This window comes from Cyprinus carpio, chromosome A1 (assembly GCF_018340385.1).
Source record: "Cyprinus carpio isolate SPL01 chromosome A1, ASM1834038v1, whole genome shotgun sequence".
NCBI lineage: Eukaryota > Metazoa > Chordata > Actinopteri > Cypriniformes > Cyprinidae > Cyprinus > Cyprinus carpio.
Window position 1 is genome coordinate 16,048,533 of NC_056572.1, and position 14,911 is coordinate 16,063,443.

At 34.8% G+C, this 14,911-nt stretch overlaps 1 protein-coding gene across 1 annotated transcript; it reads right to left on the reverse strand.

Annotated features, from left to right (window-relative positions):
- Positions 1-4,507: 4,507 nt before the first annotated feature.
- On the reverse strand, positions 4,508-13,586 carry mrpl39 (mitochondrial ribosomal protein L39). Its single transcript, XM_042750241.1, has 10 exons — positions 13,407-13,586; positions 11,841-12,047; positions 10,733-10,872; positions 10,548-10,647; positions 10,394-10,461; positions 9,503-9,615; positions 7,442-7,507; positions 6,954-7,107; positions 6,691-6,738; positions 4,508-4,657 (listed from the first exon to the last, which is right to left on the reverse strand). Exons 1-10 carry the CDS (start codon positions 13,447-13,449, stop codon positions 4,577-4,579), a joined length of 1,020 nt encoding a protein of 339 aa, XP_042606175.1. The 5' UTR covers positions 13,450-13,586; the 3' UTR covers positions 4,508-4,576.
- Between the last annotated feature and the right edge of the window lie 1,325 nt (positions 13,587-14,911).

A 14,911-nucleotide genomic window follows, 5' to 3' on the forward strand; every position in this document is an offset into this window, starting at 1 on the left:
TTTATAATGTACTACAGTACTGAAATATAAATATCTACCACTACTATTTACACAATTATTATTAGTTCTGTTCAGTATATAAAGACCATTAATTATGAAATGAGTTCAATCGGCCAATATAGCATTGTTTACTAGTATAAATCCCTAATTAACAAGCCTTTGTAAAAAGAATGGTTAGTACATTTATTTGTAAGGTAACAACCTCAGCAGCTGTGCTGAATTAATGTTTTGTCATGTGACAACACTTTTGCATGCTACTCTGAAACATTTGTTGCTTATTTTTCACACACTAACACAAAAAAATAAAAAAAATATAAACCATTAACTGGGCAGTAATCAGCAATAATAACTAACCAAGTATGCCATTTCGAACACAGCTATGGTATGAGTGTTGAAACAGGGTTGGAACAAAACTCAGCAGGGCTCCGGCCCTCCAGAAACTGAGTTTGACACCCCTGGGTTAACCAAAACAAAAGATCACCTATTGCAGGGGTGTCCAAACTTGGTCCTGGAGGCCCAGTGTCCCACAGAGTTTAGCTCCAACTTGTCTCAACATACCTGCCTGGAAATTTCTAGTATGCCTAGTAAGAGCTTGATTAGCTGGTTCAGGTGTGTTTGATTAGGGTTGGAGGTAAACTCTGCAGGACAGTGGCCCTCCAGGACCGAGTTTGACACCCCTGACCTACTGTGATTACAAACTAGTGAGTGTTTAAAGTAATGCGAGACAAATTACACATTTAATATAGGCCTATATGTCCCGTATTGTGCCAAATTCTGACCCCTGCCAGATTATTACTCCCTAGTTTTGGTAACGTTAGGGGTTAGGATCAGAGGTGGGGTTAGGATTAGGCAATCAGGTAGCAGCTTTAATGAGGGGGTTAATAATTTGGTACTGAATTATGATTGGATGAGCCCATTTTTTCAGCGTAGGACACATGACCGCGCATCAGTCGCTGCGTCCGAAAGCTCTAAATACTGCCTTTGGAGGCAGCAGTCCAAGGCAGAAAGGCATCAAGCCACGTCGTCCGAATCCAAATTCTGCTTTACCTCCTGTCTCTGGAGGTACCTTCTTCTGATCGAATTTTGAAGGCAGCATAGATGTATCCTTCGCTACATTTGATATCCCACAATCCTGTGTGTTCCATTCCGTGAGCTAAAAAATAAAGATGGCATTTGAAAGTTGCATTTGGTGGTCAGTTTGTGTGTAAATGTATATTTCTGCCTAACTTTTTGCACTTTTGATGTTATTTCTAGCGAGAAATCAATATTCGTTTAGTTATCACCAAAACTCGTTCTATTTTGTTGTAGATCATTAAACCGCCACAAAACCCATTAAGAAGCCAGTCAAAAAACAATCAAATGAGGTGCCTTCGTGCAAAAACAAATCACAAAAACACATTGCCTCATAAGGCAGCGAGGCGGCAAGTCAGCTGCCTAAGCTTTCAGACACAGCCAGTGTACTACTGCACCACTTACCCCCCTCCCATCTACACATTTTGCATTTCTCCCTTATTTTTCAGCATTCAGTTTAGCATATACAATCAAAAACAACAGCAAATAGAAGAACTCATGACTATATGGACACATCTTGCTCATTTTTAATATTTAAATAATCAAGAGTCAGAAAATGCACAATGTTGTTTACAAAAACATAGGCCTACCACCAGAGTAAATGAATGTGAGATCTTCTTCAGAGAGTGTAAGAAGCTTTTAGAATATCTTTTGTTTTTATTTCATTTTTGATGGCAGTCCTGGCTAATGGCACAATAATATAGTTGTATGGTGACCATGGTCAAATTACACAACACACAAAAAACTGCAAAAATGTATCTGAGAAAGCTGTGTGCATTACAGTCTGTGTAAAACAGCTGATGACTGTAATTTCTGGATTTTGCAACATTCTTAATACAGCATATCTGTCGTAGTTGAGACATACAGAAGCTTCTATTCAGACATCTCTGTTGGTCTGAATTCAAGTGAAGAGTGTGTGTGCGTCTGTGTGTGAGGGGTCTGGGTGTGTCACACACTCTCTCTCACACACATACACTAGTATTCCTATCACAATGGGGTAATTCCATAGGCTTAATGGTTTTTATATTGTACAAACTATATTTTCTATCCATTTACCCTAAACCTACCCCTCACACAAAACTTTCTACTTTTTAGATTTTCAAAAAACCTAATTCTGTATAATTTATAAGCTTGTTTCATTATCTGAACCACACAAAAACTCCCCACAAGGTCAAAATTTACTGGTATTACTATACTTGTGGGGACATTTGGTCACCATATTAAAAGGAATACCAGGTACACACTCACACACACACTCACACACATACACAACAGCTGGTCAGTGCACTTTCACCCCGGGGCCGTCGAGTATCATGTATCCACCATCACATATGAGAGCAGGACCACAGATCAACACATGCGACTGAATGCGAAGCATGACAAGTTTTCATAATCGAGTTAAAACAGCACAGGTTAACAGAGTAAAATATTAACTATCACTGATTAAACACGGTACATTACCACAATTGTTTTGTATAAGAGGTTTTCTGTAATGTTATGTTTAAATATGCAAATGAGGCATTATTTAATTAAATGTGTAGTAATTTGCCTACATTTCTAGCATATAAAGCTGAACATTGGAAAGCCAGATTCATAATTCTTGTTTGAATTTGTTGACATATTAAAGGTTTTTCCAGAGGGGATTTTGGATTTCTCTTTATGTCACTCCATAAATAAATACTGTCAACAGACAGGAAAACAAATACAAATTTGCACCATGTTTTTAGGAATAAAATGTTGGATAAATCTGCATGAATTATATACGAACAACCCCTCAGTAAAAGTCTTCAGCCTATATATAGGAAATTGACATGTACAGATGCAAATAGACAAATAGCTATAAAATAAACACTTAAATGTGCATTTTGGATTTTTTTCTTTCCACTAGTCTGAAAGAAGACGTTATGGAGGAAAACAGGCCAAAATCTCAAAACTGACCAGTGCATAAAAAACCCCCCAAAGGTTTTGTCTGTTGTGCCTCGCTTTAAAGAGTCTCAACTGGTCAGCTCCTCTGGCATTTAAACATGCACACAGACACACACACACACAAACACAAACTGCACCTGTCTGCATGCGACAGACACAGCAGCTGCAACAATCCTGACAGTCACAATCACTTCTACAACACTGCCTTTGTCTTCACCCTGACAAACACACCAAAACACACTCAAAACAACCAAACACACCCACACACACATAACCTCCCCACACAAACACTAACACACATGCAAAAAACAAAAAAACTGCAGGCTGCAGCACAACTCCTCTGAGGGTTTAACCCAGCAGATGCAGAGATGGATCAACATGCTCTAGCTGGTTGAGCAAATGGGATTAAACTCTCTGACAAAAAAAAACCACTTTATGAATGCAAACACTTCTAGCAATGCAAATACAACTTCTCATGCTCCAGCACGTCAGAACGAAGAATGCAACACAAGTATAGCAGACTTCACTGCAATCGCATTTACAGTCTGTCAAGGAGGTGAAACAGTTTGCAGACAATCTTATTAGTTAATCAGTTTTGATATGCACAACTAGTTTAGCCCTCATAACATATTTGGGTCTATTGTGACCTGGAAGAGATACATAAAAATGTCTAATAATGCATAGTTTTTAGTAAGGGTTTTTAGTTGTAAGATTTTTTTTATTTATTTACATTATTTTTAAAGAGATATAACAATTAAAAATCAATATAAAAATGAAAAATCTTTAGTTTAGGTGTTCATAAGTTATATTAGTGTCAATAATCTTTTGTAAAAAAAAAAAAAAAAAAAGAAAAAAAAAAAAAAAACCTTTAGCCTTCTCTTCATATTTAACACAATTTTGTTGATAAACATGAATATGTATGCCAGCTGACAAACCACTGCAGCATGAAAAACAGATCACTTTTTTCATCTGACAGTAAAAGTTTATGCAAGTAAAATGAATTTATTTAGCTTGAAAACTTTTCAGAGTAATATTTAAGTTGTTTCATTAGAAATAAATATGCATGCTTCATAAATTTAGTTTTTGAATTCAAAATTTATTTTTCATTCATTCAAATGGTGTTAATACTGGTAATTCAAATTAATCAAAAAGGGGCAAATGCAGTCATAACATGGTAACATTCAAAACTTTGCCTTTTTTTAATATATATTCACTCATTTAAGAAAATTTGCTCAAAAGATACAATTTGGTTTTGGTTGAAGAATATTGGTTTTGATTGTTTTATAAAATGATTCTTGTAAAAAGAGTATACATATTTTGAATTCATTTTGAGGGTCAGTAACAAAGACTCATATGATCTACTAGCTACCAACTTTGTGATTTCCAGTGATTCATTTGCATTCATTAATTTGTGGGAAGCAAAAAGAAGGAATCACTTCAATCACTGAAATTATCCATGATGTTTTTGTCAGTAATGTGAGACTCATTCAAACAATAAAACAAAAGTAGATTTATGACATGTGACAAACATTTTTATTCAACAATATAACACACTGAAAGCTGGGTGTGGAGGTGTTAATTACTGCTGAGGGGGTGTGACAGTGGGCGTGGCTTCTGTTATGAGAGGAGGAGTCACTGTTGGGGATGATGGGATCTCCACCTGCAAAAGAGAAAATAATCAAATATTAATAATGTGTTAGAATATTAACTGTGCTGTTGTATATAAAGATTAATTGACAGAACCTTTCAAAAATATTCAAGTAAATGGTTTAATATAAGTGCATCTATCAGAATCAGAATCAGAATCAGAGAAAGATTTATTGCCAAGTGACAGTGCTTGCGAATAACTAAGCAGTACACACTGAGAAACAACACACAGTCAAAAAAATCCCTTTGCAATCTGAGTTAAACAAATTGTGCTATAAATGATAATGGAATTGGATTGAAAATGCAGGGATGTACTAGGATGAAGGGGGGGGTAACAAAAAATACTATTGCACATTTTTTTGTAATGGTGGGAAACATTTAACTGTTCATGAGGTAGATTGCCTGGGGGAAGAAAAAGAAACTGTTTTGTGTGCTGAATGTTGGTACTCTGAAGCGCCGGCCAGATGGCAAGAGTTCAAAGATGGGGTAACTTGATTAAGAGGGTTCTGAGCCCTTTCCTCACTCTGGATGTTTTCTTGAAAAAAAAAATAAGTCATTGAATTCAATTTTGTACTGAACAGAAAGTGCAAGGACAGACTCAATGAGTCTGTTTCAACAGCCTTTGTTGGGCCTTTTTAAGTGGAGTCAATGTGATTGCCCACTTCAGGTCCTGAGAGATGTGGTTCCCAGGAATCTGAATGAACTTCAAGGTGCTGTTCATGATAGGTGAGTGGGGGGGGGGAGTGCAGGGGGGTTTCTCCTGAAAGTCCCGTCTCCCACTGTTTTGTTTGGTTAAGACTGCACCAAACAGCCATTTCTTGTCTTAAGCAGAATACCGTCCTGGATGAGACGACGTGAGTGTGTGAAAAAAATTGTTTTTTTTGCAGGTACAAACAGCGAGAAGAGCAGGGGGGAGGAGAAATCACATGAGGGGCACCAGTGTGAGGAGGCTGCTTTGAATTTCCCCAAGTCTCACCTCCTGTTGCCTATCTGTCAGAAAACTGACAGAAATATGGAACAGAGAGAGGTCTGAGGACTGTTGGGATGATGGTGTTGAAAGCCGAACTGAAGTCTAGAATAAGTTCAGGATGAAGTGCCCAAATGTATTTGCATAATTGTTAAGCAATAGTAAAATCCAGTGACTTCAGATAAGCCAGTTTTTTTCAAACGACTTTGACGACAGATTTAGAGCCACAGGTTGTAGTCGTTAAGTCCTTTTGGTGAAGCAAAATGATAAGATCTGTGAAAAAGTTCTGAACACTTAAAAAAAAAAAAAAAAATTGTACATGCATACAACTGAGAACAGTTTCTGAGTTTGTAAAAATGATCAAATGTGTTGTCTAATGCACTTTTACACTAATGTACTCAAAATGACGATTAAGACACTTTACAGAAAAAGAAAAAAAAATAATTCATTGAATTCAAGTACTGCAATAAATTCAGCTTCACATTTCTGCTGCTCCTTCTAAAACTTTTTAAGTATGTGTTTTTATTTTTCCTTTGTTTGAACAAATGTAGGGATGAGTTGAAACTTTGTCTGTTTTTCTATTTTTAAAAATGCCAATGAGGCATTATCTAATTAAATATGCACTAATTTGCATACATTTTAGCACACAAACCTGAACTTTGGATAAAGCCAAGTTCTTAATTCTTGTTTGATTTTGTTGACAGAAACAGACATAAAAGATATACACTTTCATCATGTTTTTAGGAATAAAATGTTGTACAAATCAGTGTGAATGATTTATGAACAAACCCCTCAGTAAAAGCCTTCAGAATATAAAGAAGAATAAAACTGAAATGTTTGGTGTAAGCTCTAGTGAGAAAAATATAAAAAAATATCACCTTTGACTGGAATTTAAATGTACAGATGCAAACAGTGCAATAGAATAAACATTTAAATGTGTATTTTGCCAAAAAAAAAAAAAAAAAAGCCAAATAGGCCAAAATCTTAAAACTGACCAGTGCATGAAAACAGTGTTTTTGACTGCAGTGTCTTGCCTTCACTTGTTTAACCGAATTATCACACACAAACACATTTCTTACTAGTCTTTCTGCTCTTTTCCTCAGCATCTTCCACACTTTATGATGAGCCTAAAAACACAAATAAAACATGTGCACAACTCAGAATCAAGAATATACATACTAAAGCACAATGTACTAGACTTAATCTTAGAAACATAAAAATGACAGACTGAACTGCTCTTCAAATTCTCCACAGTGCTACATTTAAATTAATTATATGGCAGAATAACACATTGTAAAGATTCATTTTCTCTCACATTCAGACAGATGTCAGATGTACGTACAGTGAGGTTGAGGGGCAGCGAGAGCCCCTGAGCCCGCCGCAGGACGCCCCACTCGCACTCTCCCACCGTATGGACAGATGTGACCTCATACTGAGAGCAGAGACCTGTACGAGCCACTAGAGGGCCTCCACTCACCGTCACATGATCTCCACACCTGAGCAAAACACAGGTGAACCATTACAGCTGATCTGATAGTGTGTGTGTGTGTGTGTGTGTGTGTGTGTGTGTGTGTGTGTGTGTGTGTGTGTGTGTGTGTGTGTGTGTGTGTGTGTGTGTGCTGGTTTGACCTATAAAATGTCCTCATTATGCGGACATTATAAACATGCTCAACTATTTTTATTTAAAAATGCAGAACATTTTCTGTGAGGGTTATCAAAGTATCATGAGCTTAGTATAAAAACCATTACGCCTATGAAGAGTCCTCTTAATGATAGGAGTGTGAGTGAGAGGGTGTGTGTGTGTGTGTGTGTGTGTGTGTGTGTGTTCACCTGTATAATGACACTGTCCCATTCTGGCTTTGAGCTGCTCTTTCTTCAACTTCCTCCTGTTTACACCTGCGCAAACACAATTACACACATGATTCATCAGTGATTATTCTAGAGAAAAAATGCTTTCAAAGCCTTTCATTAAAATTATTTTTTTCCCTCAATATTTCATTAACTTATCAGTCCTTCTGATCAATTAGAGACACTTCTTAAGTATCCAATCAAATCAACAAATTCAAATCATGCTATTGTTGAATATCTTGATTCAACGTCACATTTGAGAAGTAAAATGGAGTGAATGCTGGTTTATTACATTTATCTCAACTTCAAACTAGATGAACTCATCAGAAACAAGAGTTTGTCCAAACAGACAGCAACAGTCTTTTTTTTTTCAGTTCAAGATGACAGTCCAAAACCAATAATCTACACTCCCAACAGTCAAAAGTTCACTTCAAGAATTATCAAGTGCTGTAAAAGCTTTATTAGAGCCACAGAAAAATGTTTCGTTGAAAACTGCACAATACACAATCTTCCAGCCTAGGATGAAGTCATTATGTACATTAACAATAATTTGGGACAAATATAATGCAATTTAATGGAAATTATGTGAGTGGGGCAGCCGGATTTTGAACAGCGCCCAAAGCTGTAGCTGCGATCCGCGGACAGTCGCCGGTTGAGCCTCCAGTGTGTGTACACTCATAGAAAACAGTGTGTTCCAATTTTAAAGACGTAGTGTGCTGCACTTCTCGTCCGGTGTGTGACCGGATTAAGGCTGGATTAGCCTCTTATTTCAAAGGTGGAATTGTCAAAGATGATTTTTAGAAAAAGACATCGTAAGCTAGACTGGCAGTTTATTTTTTCCCCCGACGAGGTTAGGAGGAGAGGCCTAGGATCAAGAGTCACGGGTCACTACTGGAATGAACTCATTTACACTTGTCCCCTAAATAGAGTGCTATGTAAAATATATATAAAATTCAGTAATTATGCTTTGTATTTGTCATTTTTCTTTTCGTTTTTGTTGTTTTTAAATACCTCTATTTAATAGTTTAGAGTTTAATAGTTTTTATTCATTTTTATTTTAGTTAAGTCAAGTTAAACTAATTGAAAATGAGAAATGTTGCTTCGTAAACTAGCTGAAATAAAATATTATATATTTTTTTCAATTGTTTTAGTTTACCATAACAACCCTGGGAGGAACTCTTCTTCTATTCTGTTATTGTAGTGTCATTTAGTTTGAAAGTAATTTTGTTGAACATTTTTATTATTTTTATTAGTTTTTATCTTTTTAATATAATATATCTCTATATAGTTTTTTTACGCTTTGGTTTTTAGTTTATTTAGATTTAGTTATTTTAGTATTCAACAAACTAAGCAAAAATGAGAAATGTTGAGAAATTAGTTATATATATATATATATATATATATATTAGGGCTGTCAAATGATTAATCACGATTAATCACATCCAAAATAAAAGTTTTGTTTACATAATATATGTGTGTATACTGTGTATATTTATTATGTATATATAAATACACACACATGCATGTATAAATTTAAGAAGAATATGTTATGTTTATATATTAAATATATTTATATACAATATAAAATATAAGAATATAAATATATAAATGTATATACATGTAAATATTTTCTAAATATATAATTTATGTGTGTGTATTTATATATACATAATAAATATACCCTGTACACATACATATATTATGTAAACAAAACTTTTATTTTGGATGTGATTAATCGTGATTAAATAATATGAAATATTCTTTTATATATATATATATATTTTTTCTAAAAATTATTTTTATTTTTTTCAGTTAATGTTTGTTTGATTTCAAGTAATGACAATTTATTTTAAAGACTTTAGTTTCAGTTTTAGTTAACAATAAATAATAACCAAATATTGGATGTAGATTTACTGAATATTGTCTACACTGTCTGAACAGATCCATATCTGATATTAGACTAAATGATTTTAATTTTATAATGTACAAAATACAAAACACATGTTGAAAACATCTGAATTGTGTAGTGTGTGTTTCTTGTACCGGCTGTGAGAGAAGATCTCGAGCGCCACAGTCGCTGAAACATCCAGCGGTTCCCACGGCAGATCCTTATGAATGAGCTGCAGTGCATCACGTGTTAAACTGCGCACATTCTCCTGCAACAAAAGAAGCAATCAAACTGAACACTGCACATGCTTCAGAGAAGATCAGGATCATCACCAAAGATACGGTCATACTGACACAAATCCAGGAGCTTCAATTCACATCCAACTCAGCGTTCAGCACTAAAGACAAGTGCAAACTGAGTGGGGTTGAAAATTAACAGGGATTTGACCAAAAAATGCCTCTCAATCAGTTCTTGTTTTATATATTCAGAATGTAGACATGAACAAGAGTGCTGTTTTACCTGAATATCAATATGATTGTGAATGTGATGCTTATTGAACTAGTATATAAACTCAATAAGAAGTTAATACTGAGTATTAAATTTTAGATACAATACTGGACCGCCAAATTAACTTAGAAAGCTGCCCTTATAAAGGTAAAAATGCCCCTGGAAATCTATTTCAGGGAACAAATATTGCATCTTAATGAAAAAGCACATTTCTGATACTGAAACATTACTGGTTACATTACTGATACTGGGTTTGAAACGTTTCATGATCTAAACACTTAAAGTACATTTCAAGCAGTCAAAAATGCATGCGATCACATGATATGAACCACTCACTCTACTGTCAATCAACAGCTTGTAGAGTTTGGCTTTATAAATGGACTGAACATCTTCAGTATGACTGACATCTGAAGAACTGATCTGAATGCAGGTATGCCACACATTTGCACACATTAACATAATTAATCAATATGTAATATGCAGGAGGACACATTTGAGATGCATGTTAACAGTGTCTGAGATGAAGAAGCAGTTCTGACCTCTGTAGGCGTCCAGGAGTCTAAACGAGAGTCCAGAACCAGATCACAACAGAACGCACCAGCGGTCACTGCAAACACAACAGATGAAGAGTTAACATCATCTGAATATAACTAACAACACACACAGCTGTGAGTAAATCAGGTTCAGTTGTACCTGGCACTTCAGGAAGCTTCAGCAGCTCAACATTGAACTCGTCCTTAAATGCTCCGTCGAGCACATGACCCAGAAGAGCTGCACAGGAGCGCCAGTAAGCCTGAAGCACACATAAGTTCACTGTCTCAATGATAACACACAGCATCAGAAGTGTTTTACGTTAAGCAGCGCAAACACACACTGACCTGGTTGGCTATCTGAGGGTCGTTATCTTTGAAGGTGAGAAGGGTGAGGTCACAGGAGTGGGTCAAAGGCCGGTGCATGTGCCACGGCTGTCCGTCCACTAGAGCCAGAGCTGAGCTCTTCACATGCCACTCTGTCAGATCTGACAGACAAGACATAAAAAATATGTATTCTGTGTCCCAAATCACTCTTTTTTTTACTAGTCAATGACATGTGAGGTTTCAGTTTTGTAAAAATAAGATTTCACGTATTTTTTTTATATAGTCCACTTTCTATAACTGCACAACTACATGTCAGCCAGCAGTCATTACAGTATTAGTAGGCTGTCTGCTTAAAATCTGCTAACACTTTATTTTGATGGACATTCTACTAACTATAACTTTGCAAGTACATGCCAACTTATTGTGCTAACCTTAACCCAACTGTCTACTAATACTCTAATGAGATTTATTTGACATGTAGTTACAATTAAATGAGAGTTAACTGACATGTAGTTGCAACTTTACTTATAATATACAGGGTCTAAAGTGGACTACTGAAATAAATAATTTAACCAAAATAACATTTATACAATCTGAAGAAATCATTAGAAAATAGTTAACCATATACTTTTTAAATATTATTGTGATTGTGCAAAATGACAAATTATATTGACGTTATAAAGAATGCATGAAGCAATTTACTTTATTTTTTTTTAGTTTTCAGCCAAAATCCTCATTTTCATTCCTTGAATCATTTCTAGTCTCTTTCAAAAACTCCCGTTGACCCCACACATCAAATGGATTAGCATATTAATTTGCAGTTTTTTAAGTTAAAAACATCTTAATGATGGATCTGTTTCTTATAAACACAAAGCAGTTTTTTCTTTACAAGAATTTAGTTGATGAACTATCGTTATTGTGATGTTTTATGTGACTCTCATTCTGACAGCACCCATTCACTGCAGAGGATTTAATTTAAAGCTAAATTTCTCCAAATCTGTTACCATAAAGAAATAAACTAATCTACATCATGGATGGCCTTTGGGTGAGTACCTTTCCAGTTCATTTTCATTTTTAGGTAAATGATTAATTGAACAGAAGAAGCTCACAGTATCGTTAAGACACTCACGGCGTGTGCAGCTGTAGGGCGTCGACAGGCCTCTGTTCATGACCAGCAGGGTCCCCTGTAGGCCGGGCCCCTGTAGCGTCACCTCGATCTTCTCTGTCCGCGGATACAGAGATCTCTGACGTGCCTGCTCTTTAGAGAACAGAGCACTGCGATGACTGCGCAGTTCTGCAGACGAGAGGCTTGCAGCCGCTGCACTAGACGCTAGACCTGCAACACATTTACATTCATTCATTATGAAGATGCCATCAATGATGTCTATGTATTGACTAGCGAAAATTACTGATTATAACAATTGTGTGTTAGTAGTATTGTATATATGCGATATTAAAGTGGAATTCTATTATAATGTATTTTCAAATGTAATTTTCTAAACTTAATGTACTACGGAAAATCAGCATAACTAAATTAATATATATATATATATATATATATATATATATATATATATATATATATATATATATATATATATACACACACGTATATACACTGCTGTTCAAAAGTTTTGGATCAGTAAGATTTTTACTGTTTTAAAGAAGTCTCTTCTGTTCATCAAGGTTGCATTTATTTGACCAAAAATACATAACAATACATACATAAAATATTATGACCATTTAAAATAATGGTTTTCTATTTTAAAAACACTTTAAAGCTGAATTTTTAAATTCATTACTTCAGTCTTCAGTGTCACATGATCCTTCAGAAATCATTCCAATATGCTGATTTGTTATCAATGTTGGAAAGAGTTGTGCTGCTTAATATTTTTATGGAAACTGTGATACTTTGTTCTGGATTCTTTGATGAATAAAGTTAAAAAAGAACAGCATTTATTTAAAACAGAAACCTTATCTAACAATATAAATCTTTATTATCACTTTTTATAAATTTAACACATCTTTGCTGAATAAAAGCATTAATTTCTTTCAAAATAATAATAAAAACAAAATACTGACCCAAAACGTTTGAATGGTAGTGTGTATTGTTACAAAAGATTTCTATTTTGAATAAATGCTGTTCTTTTTATTCATCAAAGAATCCTGAAAAAAAGTATCACAGATTCAAAAAAAGTAGTACAGCAAATCTGTAATAATGTTATAATAATTCTGAAAAAACTGTAATAATGCTGATAAAAATTCAGCTTTGCATCACAGGAATAAATTATATTTTAAAGTATATTAAAATAGAAAAACATTATTTTAAATTTGCAATGTTACACAATATTACTGTTTTTCTGTATTTCTGATCAAATAAAAAACATTACAAATCTTACTGATTCCAAACTTTTGAACAGCAGTATATACACAGTTGCAATCAAAATTAAGCAACCTCGTTGACCTGCAAGACATGCTGCAGGGAGCTAAACTTCATGAAAACAACTGTAACAAAGGCATCAGTAAACAATTAGAGAAAGTTTATTACTACACATGAGCGATTCTGAAAGATGATGAATAATGAAAAAAAAAATTCTAATTGGCTCTAAACAAACAAAATTATTCATTTATCCATGTCGCAATGAACCATCAAGGTCAGTAGATTAATTATTTGCGTTTTGTCATGATGACTTACGGCGCTGAAGCATCTGACAGACTGTCCGAGCAGCCATGAGCATCACACAAAGATATCCTCTGCAACAGAAACTAATAAATACAAACTACAGAAAAAAATAGTTTCTTAAAGCCGCTCACTGACAGAGATGAGCGACACGCTTGTGCAGCTTCCGACTGGAGCGCTGCAGCGACAAAAACATTCCGTGTGATGCGACGGTGAGCGTTTGGAGTTCCGCTTTGATTTTACCAAGCTTTAAAAAAGATTTATAATTTTTAAAACATTATTTACGTTGATTAGCCCCATAAAACCTACAGTTTTTATTTTGGGGGGTCATCTGATTTGTGACGATGCATTCATACATTAATAATATTAATTAAAATTAGTCCTTTTACCATGGTGAATATGCCGAGGTAACGGTTGCTGCCACTAGAGGGAGAAATGCGACAATCGTGTCCGAATGTCGTGTGCAGCGGAAAGGCGGCCTCTCCCGGTTGGAGTCAGTATTAACAACATGAATATACTAACTCCAACCAGGAGAGGTCGCAATTGAGTTTCAGAATAGTTTCAGAAATATAAGATGGCACATAATGTTTCATATGCTGAGGCAATCAAAAGCATTGTGAAAAATAATAATGAAGAGAAAGCAGCTCCTATATATCCACCAGAAGTAAGGAGTACAGATAGCAATAGACCATGTTCAGTGGTTAATGTCACCATGCTACATGTTAAGAAAAGTGATAAAATCAAATCAGTTGTGCAAGCTGCTAATGATTTTTTGGGGTTAGTAACAAAGACAGATGATATTCATAAAATACTAAACCAGAAGAATGGAGGGTCTCAAAATGGTTAAAGTATTAATGATGTTTTTCATTCTCCAGTGGAATGCGCGGAGTTTGATAGCGAACGGACAGGAATTTAAAAGATATGTTCAGGAATTGACAAACAAACCAGATATTATTAGAATTTATATTGAAAGGATATCATAATATAAGAGTTGACAGAGAAAAAGACAAAGGAGGAGGTAGCATCACATTTATCAAAGAAGGGATCTCATTTAGACACATTAACACAACAACTGAACATGAAAATATAGTTACTGAAATCTTTAATGGAGACAAAGGAAAACTAACTGTCATTAATTATTATAACCCATGTGAAGCATTAACAAATGATTTAATGAAAAGCATTAATAAAAGAAGCCATAGAGAAATATGGTGTGGGGATTTTAATGCTCATAATAGTTTATGGGGAAGTAAATACACAGATTTAAATGGTGAAATATTAGAAGAAATGATAAATGATAGGATGCTAGTATGTTTGCATAATGGTAATGGTACAAGGAGAAATATTTATAAGAATGAGACATCATGTATTGACCTCACTTTAACTGATAGGAAAATAGCCAGCAGATGTGAATGGGAAGTTGATCATGGCACAAGTATCGGAAGTGATCACTTTCCAATATTATGTAAAGTAGATATTGATTTTAAAATTGATTAAATATATGTCCATCATAGATGGTG

Bases quoted from the DNA above. Each gene is read 5' to 3' on its own strand.
- mrpl39 (XM_042750241.1), bottom strand. From the start codon at position 13,449: ATGCTCATGGCTGCTCGGACAGTCTGTCAGATGCTTCAGCGCC. The intron at 10,462-10,547 runs GTACAACTGAAC...TTGTGTTTGCAG, and splicing joins GAAGCTTCCTGAAGTGCCAG to TGACCGCTGGTGCGTTCTGT. The intron at 6,739-6,953 runs GTACGTACATCT...TTGTGTTTTTAG, and splicing joins CGCTGCCCCTCAACCTCACT to GCTCATCATAAAGTGTGGAA.